Source organism: Halichoeres trimaculatus, unplaced genomic scaffold, assembly GCF_033239565.1.
Source record: "Halichoeres trimaculatus isolate MK-OKI-2021-1 unplaced genomic scaffold, fHalTri1.1 fHalTri1_scaffold_23, whole genome shotgun sequence".
NCBI classification, from domain to species: Eukaryota; Metazoa; Chordata; class Actinopteri; order Labriformes; family Labridae; genus Halichoeres; species Halichoeres trimaculatus.
The window spans coordinates 8,037,425-8,053,642 of record NW_027437201.1 but is presented as its reverse complement, the minus strand read 5'-3'; the positions used below and the strand labels follow the sequence as shown (position 1 = coordinate 8,053,642).

Sequence of the window (16,218 nt, the reverse complement as noted above, 5' to 3'; positions counted from 1 at the left end):
GTGCATCTTCCATGGAAACTGATGAGACGTGGGCTAATCTAAGAGATTAAAATACGTATTAAATGAAATCTTCTCAAATATGTTTCTTATCACTTTTGTTAGAACTTATCATACAGATTTATGTTCAATAATTCATTTTTCAGAAAAGTTTAGTTTTATTTACTTTTTACTCAAGAAAGAAGATATGAGTGTGGGCTTGGCTTCCTGGTTAAGTTTTGTATCCATATAGTGGGCAGTCTGGGTTCACTTCCAGCCCGAGGCCCCTTTCCCACATGCTTTTCTCCACTTTCACGCCCAGTTTTCCACTCTGTCCACTGTCCTATCCAGTAAATAAAGTAGTAACTGTCAAAAATATGTAACATAAAAAAAAGAGGAGACATGACGTCACATTTGCAAGAGAATGTGCAAGAATACCCACACAAGCTATTGACATCCCATATCTGCAATTGTCGGCTTTGGATTAAAACAACAATCAGTTCTGCTGTGGACTCTACCATCATGAAGGATGTTTTTTTTCAGTGGGAGAAATGTGCCTTTTCCTTAGCAGATGGGATGTGACGTTAATCACATGGCCGCCTTACCAGCCAGCTCGCTTCTATGCATGCCTTGGCTTCAAAATACAGCATGTGCAAGATGTTGGAGCACACAGTGGGCGGCAGTTTGGCTTCGTTTTTTAGCAGTGGGAGGAAATGGAGGCATCCTGTCCATATCAATATACAGCCTTTAATTACTGACATAAGCAGAATTACCTTTTGTGTTAATTGTTGGGCAGAATTGTTTTTGTTCACCAAAGATCTTCTTTGCTTAAGGCATCCATAGTAGATTTTTATTTTCTACAGGGTTTTTAGTCATACTGGAAAGGTATTAGAATAAAAACTGCAACTGGAAAGACATTGATACTAAAAACATTGAATTTCTGAGTGTTTTTAATCCGCTAATACATACCATTCTCCCAAAATGTTGTCAGTTTACTGTCAATAGCTGGAAAAAATGTATGTATGTATGTATATATATATATATATATATATATATATATATATATATATATATATATATATATATATATATATATATATATATATATATATATATAGATATATAGATATAGATATATATAGATATAGATATATATAGATATATAGACAATTTCTAACAGTTGAAGTTGTAAATGTTGGTGTAAAAAAACTGTAGTGAAGGCATACTTTGACTAAATTTATGTAATTCTCTATCAACCTTCTGTGGTGAATGGATATGTTGTCTACCATTGCGCCTGCATGTAAAGCCTATGACACATTTCTCCACTAGATGGCAACAGAGATGTAGAGAATTCACACAGCAGCAGATGGAGTTCAGGAGACATTACCTACATGTCACTACACATGTAGGACTGAAGAAAGCTAAAAAGTTCTCCCTCTTTGATTTTTCTCTTGTCAGTTTGACATCAGTAGCCTGAACTCTCTGACCCTCCTAATCCCTTTGTTTTCTTGTTTATCTTTGAAGCTGTTTTGCACCATTCAGCTTTAACTGATCTGTTGATTCGCAGTTTCTCTGCAGTGCTTCCTTTTGTTTTTCGTTTTTGTTTACGTCTCACTCTTAAGAACCTCTTTCCATCTTTAGCACTGCAGTGGAGCCCACTTTAACAGCCTGGCAGCTCTTTCATGATCAGGGTCTAATAATTGTTCAGGATTAGCACCTCCTCTGTGCGCAGCTCCTTCATGTGACAACAGAAGATATTTATAGGTTTACCTGCAAGGGCATTATCAACAATGACTCTGTTAGAGTAAACCTGCCCCGAGAGCTCACTGATATGCTTTGACATATGTTAACACACATATAGACACTCTCACACACATGTTGACTCTGATGCAGGGTCACAAATATACACTGTATGTCTGAGAAAGCTGACTAAGCCAATATATTGTTCCAGATTAAGACGCTGTAATCCTGGTCTGTGACAGTTCACCCCTGTAGCAAAACTCGTCAGGAAGTGGATTACATTAGGTCACAGGCACTTCACTTTGACTGTCGCGCCTGTGATTTGTGTACATTAACAAGAGACATACCTCTTAAGCACTATTAAGAGCATGAGATGGTAAAATCAATACTCATCTAATTCCAACGTCCTCGCTCAGAGGTCGAGGAAACACTGAGGCAAATTGAAAGTTTGCAGTATTTGTATTTAGGAGATTGAAAAGAGTTTTTAGAAGCCAATTTGATCTGAAGGGCAATAAAAAGTGTCATTCAAGTAGAATCGATACAAAAACTTGAAGCAGAAATGACCAAGAAAACATGGTCATTTGTTTTGGGATAACACATTATTAGTCCAGGCTGAATGATAGCAAGACTGCACTTCTTGTGGATAAATCACACATAAATGAACATTCCCTCATAAAACTGAAATGGCGGTGCACTTCCGCTCCGACACCTCTTTAGGAAACAGTGTCCTTATCATCTCCTACTATCTGTGCACCTCAGGTCATGCTGGTGTTAGGTAATCCTGACTTGTCCTTAACCAGTCAGGTAGATTACTCAAGCACCAACCTTCATTTTTAAAGACATATGGTGGATGTGACATGAGATGACAGACCAGGCGGTTCCAAAAAGAAGCACACTTTCTCTTTTGGTAAGGGAGTGAATACTTAATATCAGGAGGTGTGATGGAGAAAGGGGCGCTACATCTTCAGGACTACTCCAAGAAACATCTTGATGTCTGTGGGGTGCTCATCTTCCTTTTTTTAACCTGTAAGGCAAGGCCTCTTTTTGGGTCTCTGCTTGAAACAAAACGGTCTGATTGAAGCGACCTCAAAGTCCCCCAAATGGGGAACCTTAGTAGAGTTTAACAGCGGCAGCCCATTACAAAGGTTACAGAAGAAGCCAGAGTGAACAGTTATTCTTATAATGAGTTTATGCGTGATGGCATGACTGTGATAAGGCGTGGGGGAGAGCTGTGGGTGCTGCTTTGGGCTGTGCTCATGCTTATGGCTATGGCACACAGCAGTCTGTGTTTAGTTGGGGAAAGCCCATCATGCAACGCTGGTAAACATCTCGTAGGTTTGTAACAACACAACACTGAGCACATAACATAAAGCAATGATGACATTATCTAGATATTAAAAAAATATTTTATTCACTGCTTTTAAAGCTCATTCTCACAAGATGAAAAAAAGCGGGGTACTGTTTTGCTCCCCATGCTCTGCCAAAGCATGACAGAGAAATGACAGAAAATAATAAAAAAATAAATAACATATATGAATTAAATATATTTTAATAATATATATTCTAATTATATATATATATATATATATATATATATATATATATATATATATATATATATATATATATATATATATATATATATATATATATATTTATATATATATATATATTATTTCTTGCAATATCTTTACATGATATAAAAAGTATGTGTAATCTCTACAGTTCTGACTCTAGCAATCCAATCAGCATTTAAGGGGTCGTTGAAAGGTCATGGTGTTGGTTGAAGGACTTTTTCCCTTGAAATGGGTTATTGGATATTAAATGTGTCTCAGGGGTCCTTCAGCTCTGCAGCAGAGACGTGTGGGGCGTTGAGACATGCAGGCGCTCCATTCCAAGTCCTGTTTCTTTCTTTCTTCCTTTTTTTTTTTTGTGGGTTTCCCTTCTGGAGTAAATCCAGCTTTAGTCTCGCTGTCAGAGCAAGGTTAGAGGACAAAGGTAGCCGAGGCCGGTCTTGTTTTTGGTGGGCCTCCTGTCAAAGTAAATGGAGTGTGGTCTCGCCTTATGTAACTTCCATGTGTTTTCAGAAACGGCCTCAACATGCTCGCTGCCACGCTCTGCCTTACAGTGCAGCACTCAGGTTTGACCCACCTCTGTCACCTTTCTTTATGTCACACTGATTGCTGGAGTGAGAGGCCAACTCAAGCCTGCAGTGTGACAGTACACTTCTTGTCAGTTATTGACTGACCGCTGCCTGTTTTATTTATCCTGTTCGCTTTTTCAAACTTCTTCTTGAGGTTTTCTTTGTTTTTCTTTCGCACTACTCCCCTTGACTCATTTCACAGTGCCTGTCGACATTTCTCTGCTGCCTTACTGTCACATTGGAATATTATCCTGTTTAATCCCTTAATTCATACCCAGTTTCTAACAGAACAAAATAAAAACCCAATTTAAAGGTGAGTCACCTCATTTTTTTTAACAATAGCTACAGTCTGGCCTTGGTTCGAACATAAACTGGATTTGTACTTTGAAAAGACACCCCGCTTGGCTCTATTGTGCCAGACACAATAAATCAGCCTCTGCAAAGTCACTTCTAACTGTTAGAAGTGATAGCTCATTAGCCCACAGGCCACAAAGCTTTCACAGTTGCTTAGTCTAACAATAGAGACTGCTGATGTCTCGACTATTGTTGTTTTTAATGTGTGTGTATATGAGCGTTTGTAGTGTTCGGGTGTTTGAATTAAGAAATTCAACTTTTGCTCAATAGTGTGCAGAATGAGAGACAAACTCAATAGTTTGTTTATGAAATAAGCACTAACTGGAAGCTGTCAAGTAAATCAAGGTTGCAAAATATCAAGCTGAACTTCAGGTCAGCCTTCGAGGAGTACTTCTTATTAAAAAGGCTTAAAAAGGCTGAATGTGATCTAGAGTTTGAAAAAAAAGCCTTTTCAATGCCAGCCACGTGCCATATGAAGAGAAAGTCCACCACAGGGGGAGTCGGTGTGGATCATCTGGTGTTTTCCGCAGACTGAGGATTCATAAGGGTGGTTGACCTCTCAGAGCCATGGGGGTGGGGATTTTACTGTCCTGGCCTGCCAGGAATTTATTTGCCCAATAACTGTAGGATAGACATGCAGCTGGTGGACTTCTCAATCATGTTGAAAATCTCTATGACAGACGCACAGTTTACTCTCTAACCAGCTGTAGGGGTCATTTCAGTCTACAGAGTTACAGTAAGTTGTGTGGACATAAAGACGTCACTCATGAGGCACTTTTCGACAGCAGGAGCTCTTCCAAGAACCTAGTACCTTTTAGGGAAGTGATACCCCTTTGCGACAGAGCTGGTGCCAGTGCTAGTTCCAGGCCAGTGCCAGGTTAGCACTGGTTCTTCATGTTTCCACCAACAAAGCACTGGTGCTACAAACTGGTGCTTAGTAGGCACTTACTCTTGCTGGAATTGTGAAGTAATTGTGAAGCACAATTACTTCAATTTAAGCAGCATTGCATAAACTCATAGATAAAGTTTATACCTTGTTCCTTTATTTATCTGACTAAACAGACTAAATATTCTTATGTTATTTGTCTTATTTACATGACAGGATGTCATTTCTGCCTCATGATTGTGTGTTCACAACTTCCCCTGCTCTCTGTGTGGCAGAAGGCAGAGTCAATGGAAAACTAATCCAGTTCTTTGGAAGAACAGTGTTAGAACCAACTAAGCACTACTAGCACCAAAAGCACCAAACGAGCACCAAATGAGCACCTGATTCTTTTGATGGATAAGGGGTATGTGTGTTTTGGCAGCAGGAACCAGGGTCCCAATTTAGGGGCCATTTACACGACAACAGTTTTAGAGTGAAACGCTATGGTACTGTTGCGTTTCAGCCTTGCGTTTACATGGGAATTGGTTTTAGCCGGCTTAAAAAGCAAACTTTTAAAAACAACCTCCAGAGTGGAAATTTTCTAAAACGCTTTTGACACCAGTGCCATATAAACAGTAAAGCGTCATTTTCAGTGGAAACACTGACGTCACGCTCCGCTTTGCGCAAACGCATACAACAGGACAACAGTACCGTTGTTACAATTGTTGTGGTCTACCATGTTGTGCTTGTGCTGCTGAATCTGCTGAATCTGCTGACTGTAAGAAATGTGCATCTGTTTCTCCACTTCTGCACTTCGCGTTCACCAATACACCAGATGATCGACCCTGCTCTACCTCGGTGGAGATCTACCGAAAGCTTTGTGTAAACGGGGCCTTAATCGTTGATTTACTTGCTAAAGAGCCCTGTGCTGAGGGGGCAGTACTCCTCAAAGATCCAGTCTAAATACTGATTGAGTCTAAATACACTCCACTGATTTAAAGATGAATGAAACCCTTTAACCATTTTTTGAGCTGAAAAAATATTTATATGTGAAATAAGTTGTGTTGTCTTTCTGTTAAGATCTTCATCCCAATGGTTGAATAAACTGTTTGGCATTGGAAAATTCTCATCAGCCCAACCCACAAATGCATGTTCCTTACAAATGTGGCACTTCTGTTCACTGCCTTCATGCTAAGCCAAGCAACCCAAATTATATTGACTGACTCAAGATCAGTATCCTTTTATCCACCTGATCTGGAGAAAGCCCATCATTCAAAGCTGGCAAACATCTCTAGCTTCACAATCTACTGAAAACATATGAACACTAAAATTCTGAGTTGCCTTGCATGTCCTCAGTAAACTTTTACAGCACAGAGTGATAAAAAGTGAGAAGGCCCTGGCTCAGTCTGCCCCTGCTCTGACATCACGCAGTGAATGTTAATCATGCAGCCATCTGTCCTGTTCTGTATCCGTCCTGATCTCGGGCCTCTGGCTGGTGGCATTAGTGTCCATTGACGTAGGAGGACAGGAGTTCCCTCACTTAATGGGTTTAGCCAGCCAAACCTGATGCTAGTCCTTTCCACGGCGCATGTGAGGCTCACATGATGTGTGAGGATACCCTCTACTTAACAACAAAACACACACTGATCCTTTTTCTCTTTTTTCTTACAAGGGTTTTAACCACAAACCACACAGAGGCTTTTGTGTAAACCCCAAAAGCAGAGGTGTTATTGGAAAACCTGCCTTGCAGTGGATGAATTTGTACTCATTTGCTTTGTGTGCGGTGAAAGCGTGATCAGGAAGCTGAAAACTATTAAAATGTGTGATAAATTGTTTCTCGCCCTTGATTATCTTTGCTTTTTTGACTTTTATTTCAGAGAAAAAATTGCCCAGGAACACATTTTCTGTAGCTTGAGGGTCATTCACTTTTTGCTTGTTACGGCCTTGGAATATTTCACTTTCTTTTATTGTCGACACAGAGCTGCCTCAACACAGCAGCAACAGGGGATTCAATACTTTGTTCAAGGGCGCATGGTTTTGTTTAGAAAATGCTTAGCCTTTTATCTGCTTTTATAGGGAATTAAAGCTAGAGCGTTCATAAAAAGTTGTTGACTTGTATGTGTGTGTGTGTGTGTGTAAGAGAGGGGAAGATGTCATGGGAGGATTCCAGAGCGATTGTAATTGACGTCACTGATGACGGTTCAGGAGTGTCTCAAGTCTCCTGGCACCTGTCCGTCCTCATGGCCTAGTGTTGGCAGAGTGTTGATAGGATGACCCTGTCCAAAGTCACACCCACACCGTGTCAGAAAAAGTATCAACTCATCAAAGTTGTAAAGGGATACAAGTCGAGTCAAGACAATATAAATATAGGTGGTTGTGTAGTGTCGTCTTTTAGTCTTGGTGCTCATGGAAACTTTTAATTTGATTACAATATTGAGCTACCCTTGCAGCAATGTGTAGTTGCACAACATATTTTTATACAGAGCCTCTATAAATTCATCACAGTGCAGCTAAAACAAAAGGACTAATTCTCTGCGTAAGCCACTCATGAATGTACACTCATTGGTGACCTGACTGGTATACGTGAACCACAGCTGTTACTAACTTTGACTGACTTTATCTTTTGATCAAAATTAACTTTTATTTTGAAATTTCACAAAGACTGTAAAGAAAAGCAAACTTAACCAACTAATGTACCTTAAACCTGCATTTATTCCAACTGCCACCAGGGGGCAAACAGAAGTCAGACTGAAACCAGACCTTAATTCTCAGTTAATTTACCACCTCAGTTAACATCACCTCATAAGTTTATCATCTGAATTCTGAATTTCAGATGGTTTAAAACCCAACGTAGTTCATGTTTATGCAAATGGATGCCTAAAACTGGTGATAATATAAGATGTACTTTTGGGTGGTTGGCAAGTGGCTACCATGGTGACCTCTTAACATTTACAGAATGGTTCCTCTCCATAGATGTGTGCTATTCTGGCTCATTTAAGAAGAAAAAGGAGTAAGCTGAAATACTAAACCATGGGACCAGAAACCAATTAGTGACTTTAAATTATCAGATAATACAATTTGAAAATATCTCACTAAACTTGGTTTATGTCACTTTAATCTGAAAAGTGTGTAAAACTGTCAAATTTGAGGACATTAGAGCCAAAAATTTGCTCATTATAGGAAAAAAATCAATTGAAAACAAATAAAAAAAATGGACATAAATAACTTCTTGAAAAAAAAAGATGTTTGAACAAATTAAATCACAATTCAAGGAAATAAAAAAGTACATTATTTTTATTCTCTTGGCAGATATTTTAATCCTTATTTCTGGCTTGTACTGTCTTGAAATTAGATATTTTCTGTACTTACAAGCTAAATCTAGCTTAAATGGAGTCTTTTAAAAGGCATTTTAACTGAAAAACTTGACAAAAACACCTTCTTTGGTTGGACGTTTTGCAAAACTGGATTTTATACAATATGAAAATGAATGTCAACATTGGACTTTTTAGACTTTCTGGAATTCTACAAATAATAGAAAAACTAATGGTGTTAATTTTATTTCTTAAATTTTTACTTGGAATCTAAATTTCTTCTTTTTGAACTATATAAGCTGCTGTAGTTTGAACCCTTACTTTTAAAAACTGAAAGTAAATTAAAAAAAGAATCCAAACTATATGGTAAAGTATTTATACGGTTAGAATTTTGCTCTTTCAAGTGACACTGTATTCATTTGTTTTAACTCTTTGTCATACATTTTTGTTGTTTATTGAAAACAAAATTGAAAAAAAAGTCAGGCCCTACTAAATATAGATACATCACACCCCAGGTCTGGTGCCAGAAGTGTCTTTTTGACCTTACGTCATAGGACGCTAATCTAATATAGCACGTGAGGATAAAACGCCCAAGTGGCCCAATGCAACAACAGCCTGTACCACCTCACTCCAATGTTTACAGAGTCTCAATCTTGGGCAGGTGAGGGCAGACATCACTTTTCCTCTCACAGAGTAAGGCGCATTTCTCGCCTGTGTGCCAAGAATGGACTGCTCTGACGCACACGCTCCCTCTGCTACAACCTGGAGGAACCTTGGAGACCAGATCAATGCCACCCTAAGCTCCTCTGGGGATAATAGGCAGGCTGTGCAGCGGCTGGAGGGGAGCCTGAGGGAATGAGGAGAGCTGTGGAAAGGGAGATGAGGAGGGGCAGGGGGATAAAGAAAAGAGGTGTAGGAAAGGAAAGAGGAGGAGGAGGGATGAGGGGTTTGGATACCTCACACAGTCTTTAGTCTTTGGAGACTGAAATACATTAGCCTTTGAATATTTCAGCATCCTCTTCTAGCTGATTTCCGTTTGTCTTGAATGTGCAGTATCACACCTAACAAGCTTTAACAGAAGAGTACTTGTGTTTGATCTATTTGTATATTTATTTTCATCAAATGAGACATGTCTGTGCTTGTTTCCATGTCAAGCTGCAGTTAAAACATGAATAGCTAAAACATCACATTCTTTTTATAAACTTCTGAAGACTGCAAGTCTTTTATCTTTTTAACACGTTGTTTTGGCAAAATGCTCTGTTATGTTTCACCTGCTCGTAAAATTAACCAGTACTTAAGCTCATTCTCTTGTCTGAAGTGAGATCACAGTATGTTTTTCCAGTTTCAAACCTGTGTACCCCTTTTAATGACAGTTTTAGCTTAGTCCCCCCTTTGTATGGCTGAGAAAGGTTTTTCAGAAAATAATACAAGAAAAAAAAAGAGTAAATGTATGCATGTTGTTTTACTGTCATAATAACACTGAAATGAAAGATGGCAAAATGACATACTTTTGTGGTGCAATTTTTTTCAGAATTAATTAAAGGTACAAAAAAAAAAAAGTTAAATTATAGTTTTGTTTTAGTGCATTCTTTTTTTAGATACTGTTGATTAAGTTGTTTTTAATCTTATTTTTTTATTATTTTATTTGTTGCGATGCAAACTTTTTTTTAAACACTGGCCACATACCGTACTCCTTGCAGTACTCTCATGTACCACTAGGGTACATGAACCCCCATTTGAGATTCACTGTTTTAAACATATTTTAAACTCTTCTTTTTAAGGACTGATTTTTTAACTTTTTATTGAGTTCTTAGAAATTTTAAGTGTTTGATATTATAATTTATTTCACTACACTGTCTGAGTTAATTTTTATTTATTGATACGCTGCTCCAAACCAGTGGTCACGAGAAGGATTGAAAATAAACTGAATACTCTTAAAATTTACATTCATGTATGTGTGTATTTTAACTAGAAATGGTGAGTATGTCCGTTCTGCTCCTCCAGGTCAGTTCCAGTGTGGAGGCAAACGCTGTGAGAAGCAGGAAGGCCTAAAAAGCTGGGAGGTGAATTTCGCCTACGTAGAACAAGGAGAGAAGAGGAACGCGTTGGTCAAACTCAGTAAGTTTCTTGTTGCCTATTTTCTGACGTCATTCTGTGACACAGATACATGCTTGTGTGTGTGTGTGAGTGGGTGTCTGAGGCTTTGGCCTCGCTGGGATTCCTCTCTAAGACCAGGCTTATGATAATAATAATCCTCCTCAGGTATCATACTGCAGAAATCCTGTTAAAATAATTGCGCTAATTAGCAGACCACCCTCATATAATGAACCCAGTCAAGCAGGAAATGATGGATTCTTTTAACAAGCCAGTGCAACTGCTTCCACACATGGTGTCTGTCCTCGGCTTAATTTTTATTTTTTATTACATGTAGTCTTAAGCATTTCAACGTGTAGACACAACATTTCAACAAATGACACTAATTTATTCTGAAAAACAAAGCTAACAGCTGGACCCCATGTCAAATCATATCAATCCGCAAAAAGAGCTCCTTCTTCATCTGCGTGTTAGCAGTGTGGAAGCCGTTTCCTTCTAGCATTATAATCCAGAAAACAACTTGGTGGATGTTTTTAGTATTGCCCCCAATTCTATAGATGACCAGTCACCAGAAGAGATGTGAAGAAGAGGAGGAAAACCGCACAAAGAGAGAAATGCAAAAAGTTTATCAGTAGACACATTAGCTTGTAATCCTGTGCACAATGTCTTACCATTTATCTTGCACTTGCACATACTGTTGTGAGGATGTGACTCTTACAAAGGTGTTTATCTTGAAGCAAATAAATGGAGAGCAGATCTTTTGCATTAACAATACTTTTATTTGTGCTGTTGTTTAAAACCCGACAATAGTCGAACTTTGTAATTTCGGGTTTATTCTGTAGTTTAGTAGCCGGCTGTATTTAGCACTACTCACAGTCTGGTGCTGACACGACCATAACTTTAACGTTAGGGAAATCCTGTTTATGTCCTACTCATGCTGTAAACCTCACCAGACCAAATGTTTGAGCTCCAGTTTGAACAGACCACTGCAGAATAACTGCTGCATGTGGGATGGAATGAACATTATCACTAACAGATTAGCTCATGTCTTAGCCTTAAGCCTGTGCTCTGTCAGTGTCCTGTTTAGCTTTCTTTTCTTTTGCTTTTTGCTCTTTTTTCTGTCACAAAATGTGACATGCTACAGGCTACCAACTGTCAAATCTGAAGTCATTTTTAAATTATAGATTAAATAATGCATTCTTTAAACAACTTGTGTTTATAATTTCTAACAAGGTTTCTTATCTTAGCTGGGAATCATAAACAAAAAGAAATAATACAGGCGGTCTTCGAGTTACGAACGTGCCCAAAATTCTGCGCAAGTCCGATATTTACCCTTAGTACCCACAAAATCTCTAAAAAACTATCCAAATACATGTATTTTACTTCATATTTATGGGAAAGCAGTACAGACGATGCTGATGAACACATAGCACTGTGTAGCTGTATATTCATATACTGTGTCTGAAACTAGTACGTGTTGTAGGAGCTTGCGAACAGAGCCGTGTAATTTCAAAACCTTCTCTGTTTCTTATGCACATATATTTGTTGGCGTTCTAAAGTCAAATCGATGCAAGTCGAAAACCGCATAAGTCAAGGACCTCCTGTATATCTAATTTGGGAAAAAATGGGGTTCCTCAGGGTTCAATATTGGGTCCTCTTCTGTTTAAGTTTTTATAGAATTTTTTACACTAGCTCATTGATTATTTTTGCTACATTTACATTAATGCATATAAATCCAGCAACAAACATGGGTTATACATAAAGTCTAGAATGACAGAAAATACGATCAAAAATGATGTCGGAAGAAATGTACGTTTAATAATGTAATTTTCTTTCTTAACTTTGATGTTGTGTTTTTTTGTATCCAGGAATATGCCCTGAGTGCTCTTACAAACTCAACTACCACCACAAGTAAGTACTGATAAAAACATGTACCATTTTGCCTTTATGAAGTGTTTTCACAAAGATTGTCCAGAATGCACAGAGAATGGCAGACCTCATCACACATGAACAAAAATATTTTGCAGGTCAACAGTTCAAAACTGTCTACTCAAACATCTGCTGACTTACTCTTTCTTGCTTGAGTGTCACTACTCCTCATCACAGTTATTATTTGACAGTGGCATCTTGACACCCCTGAACCCATGACTTAAGATGGCAGTAATCTGCCAATGTGAAGCTTATAAGTGTGAAAGCAAGGTTTTTTTTCACTGAGTTACAGTCTTAGAAGTCCTTTTGAGTGTTCAAGCAGACTGTGTAACAAAATATAAAGAAAGCCTTCATCCATTTAAGCCTTAGCCAAGATTTATTTGTGTGCCTCTGGAGGTGCCTTTGCTCCCTGAGGATTTCAGATTGCCTTCAAATTGTGCTGTAATTGGCTGCTTTACACTGTGAGTACAGTTTCTTAAAGGTGTGTTTCTGTTTGCAGAAGGAAAGAGGTGAAAGCAAAGACAAAGGCCGAACGGTTATCAGAAAACCAGGAGCCACCAAAGAAGAAGAAGAAGAAGAAAAAGACAAAGCGAGACTCTTCACATTCAAAGACACACAGACACAAAGGCAAACACAAGAAGCACCGAGGTAAGCCTTTTCCTTAATTAGGGCAGTGATCACATGGATAAAAGAGGACTGTTGGAGTAAGATTGGTTTGTGGGAATAATATTCTTTTTGATCACAACATAACACACTTTCCTCCACTTTCCTCACAGATCGCTCCACCTCCTCCAGCAGCTCAGAGGACTCACAGGACTCGGACAAAGGTAGTGTTCATGACGCCCTCACACACACACACATACACACACACTGGAGAGTTTATGATCTACTTCCCCAGGCCTCCAGGGTTAGACACTCCTCCTAAATTCTGGAGAAGAAACACCCTGACAGACCTCTCTGGAAACCCATCTTTTAGCCCTGCAGTTTATAGCGATGGACAGACAGAAGATCTGTCTTTCCCTCCATTCCTCTTGACTGTTTTTGTTTTTTCTTCTTCTTCTGCGCTCCACTGTGAGGAAAAGACGCATGTGTTTGCCCCCCTGTTCTGGAGGAGGTGATGGATGATTGGATGGATGGATGGTTGGCAGGAGTAGCTCACAAAAACAAACCTCTTCTGTCCAGAGGGTTATGTCACTGAGTTCAACATGCACAGAAACCCGAACATGACGTGTTTTCTTTCCCCCCCTTTTCTCAACCACAGTCACTTAAAGCAGTTGTCGAAGCTGAACTTGGTCAAATGTAGGCTAAACATATAAGATCTGAGCAATGGCTTCAGGGGAACTAGAGGCCTTTAAGGCTTTAGAGGTTCTTTATTTCCTGGTACATGGTGTGATTTTATATTATCACCACATGGAGGGGGTTGTTAAGCTTTTGTTGTGTACAATGTGATTTGGTTGGGCCATGCCAGGTTTTACAAAAATAGACCACTGGGCCTGTAGCAGCAGCCAAATATAGCAGGACATGGTTAGGTAGTAATGATTGGCTCGTCTTAGGTAATCTGAATCAAACCTCATCAATATTTGTAATTCCAGGTTAGTTAAACAGCAATGTCTATAGATATATTTTTTATTAGATGATGCTTTTTTAGAGCTTGATTCATCAAAAGCCTAATTAAGCCAAACCTGGTGTACATGTTTACTGGGTTTTATTTTGGTTCTTACTTTATTATTCTATTTAACTTTATAGGTCATGATCCTATTCCCCTGTTTTTGCTGTATGCTGCTGTAACTAAAGAATTTTCCCAATAGGGGATAAATTAAAGAGGGGGTATTTTGCTTCCCATATTTTAAAGATGGATATAAAGCAATAATGTTGGATGTTCATACTACACTTGTGCAAGTTTTCTAACTGTTACATATTTGTATGTTGTAGAAATCCCTGAATCTGTCTTTAAACTTCTCAAAACAGCTCATTATAAAGCTAGCACAAGATTTTCACAAGACTTGCTGAAATGATGAGAAGGATCTCTGAAATGGTTCATGGTGTGTTGGAGGGGTGGGCCCTTAAACACCAACGTCTGCCCATACCTCTGTCCCTGACAGGCCTCCAGGGGGCTGGCCAATCAGAGGAGAGGGGGTTTGTGAAGCAGGGAACCTTAAAGAGGCAGTAGCCAAATTGAAACATTTCATTCAAAAAATGTTTTTTTTTTTGTAGATGTAGGGAAACTACAAGGGTACCAAAGGCACTGTTTCAAAAGAAGAAAAAGAACAATACCCCCTGTTAAGTATATCTTATGTAATCCAATTTTATTGTATTTTAATTTATTTTATTGATCTTATCTTGTCTTAGTCCCACTTCTTTAATTTTTTTAAACTACTGCTGGAGCAAAATTCTGGTCATATAATGTGTGACAGCTGTGATTCTGTAGACCCAGTTTGTGGCAGCGGTTTAGCAGTAATTTGATCTAAAACTGAAAGTTGTATTTGGTTAAAGTGGCATAAAACCACCCAAGCAGAGCAATCTGTAACCAGCAGAGAATGCTTACCTGCTTATCTGCCTCTACCTATCTGGCAATGTTACCAGCAGACTGTCATTCATGATAAATTGTGACCTGTTTTGCCATGTACTTAATATATCAAGCTTAATTTTTGTACCTTTTGAGTGTTTTCTAACCATGAGAGTCCATCAGTTAGAATTATATTTTGGTTTATGAGAAATTAGTCACTCAGGATCATACCCTGATCATAAATAAATGATATTGTAGGTAAATACCTACCTACCTAAAACACTTAACTGCAGAAAATATGTGAAGTATTTCGCTTTCAACTGTAAGGAGATATTTGACTTGAAAAGTACGTCAAAACAAATTACTACTATCTGTCCCACCTTTAAATCTCAGGTCAGAAAACCGACCCTGTGATAAATACCTGCTGTGAAAGGCTAAACAGACTAACAAAGGTTATTCGGTTAACCCACTTTCCCTCTGGTAGCATGACTGACGGTTTACTGCACCCATCTCTCACTAGACTCTGAAGCAGGAGATGAGCCAGAAGACCATTCAGAAACCGACCACTGGCGAGGACCCGCCCCCGCGGTAGAGGAAAAGTCAAGGTGAGCTTAACAGCTAACGTTCATATTAAACCACACCCAGTAAGCTGCTGTAAAACCATCAGAGACAGCCTTTAGCACTCTCTTCTCAGAAGTAAGACCTCTACATAGCAACATATGTAGACCACTTAGATATCCTTCTCAAAGCTTTTCTGAACTGTGAGGAAGTCTTCAAACCTTTAACTTGATTAAGACACGCATATCCTGACTGTGGGATTTCTGCTGAGTGATAGCATGACTAAAAAGGCTAACGGTGAAGGGATGTTGTTGAAAAAGCACAAATTTAAACTTTGAATCAAACCTTTTGGATAGTTTGATGAACATATTCATCCCCAGTTTTAATTTCTTTTTGTTTAACACCCTAAGTTCGAAGCAATTAAGATAAGTATTAAAACACAATGCATACAGCACCAGCTTTTCCGAGGCCACCTATGCCAAGCTTTAAACAATCTCTGTCAGCATGGTGTATGGCAGGAAATAACTTCTCTCTGATTTTGTTTGTTTTATCCGTCTAGGGAAGAGGAGTTTGACGACTACTTTGAAGACATGTTCCTTTGACTCTGCAGGCGTCAGCAGAGACCCCGCTGTGACAACACTTCTGTGTGTGCCTCACCGGCATGAAAAGCATGTTCCATTTGACTGTATGTTTCATTACTTCTACTAAAATAAACCAACTGTTTACCCTCTACCTGTCAGTC

General features: G+C 38.8%; 1 protein-coding gene across 1 annotated transcript in view; it reads left to right on the top strand.

The window, feature by feature from the left end:
• Window positions 1–16,218, top strand: part of fra10ac1 (FRA10A associated CGG repeat 1) — a 22,816-nt gene extending 6,598 nt beyond the window's left edge. Inside the window, exons 10-15 of the mRNA XM_074662615.1 lie at window positions 10,394–10,507; window positions 12,352–12,394; window positions 12,912–13,060; window positions 13,189–13,239; window positions 15,439–15,523; window positions 16,036–16,218. Coding sequence (XP_074518716.1) covers window positions 10,394–10,507; window positions 12,352–12,394; window positions 12,912–13,060; window positions 13,189–13,239; window positions 15,439–15,523; window positions 16,036–16,078 — 485 coding nt within the window. The 3' untranslated portion in view covers window positions 16,079–16,218. The remainder of the gene's footprint in view (window positions 1–10,393; window positions 10,508–12,351; window positions 12,395–12,911; window positions 13,061–13,188; window positions 13,240–15,438; window positions 15,524–16,035) is intronic.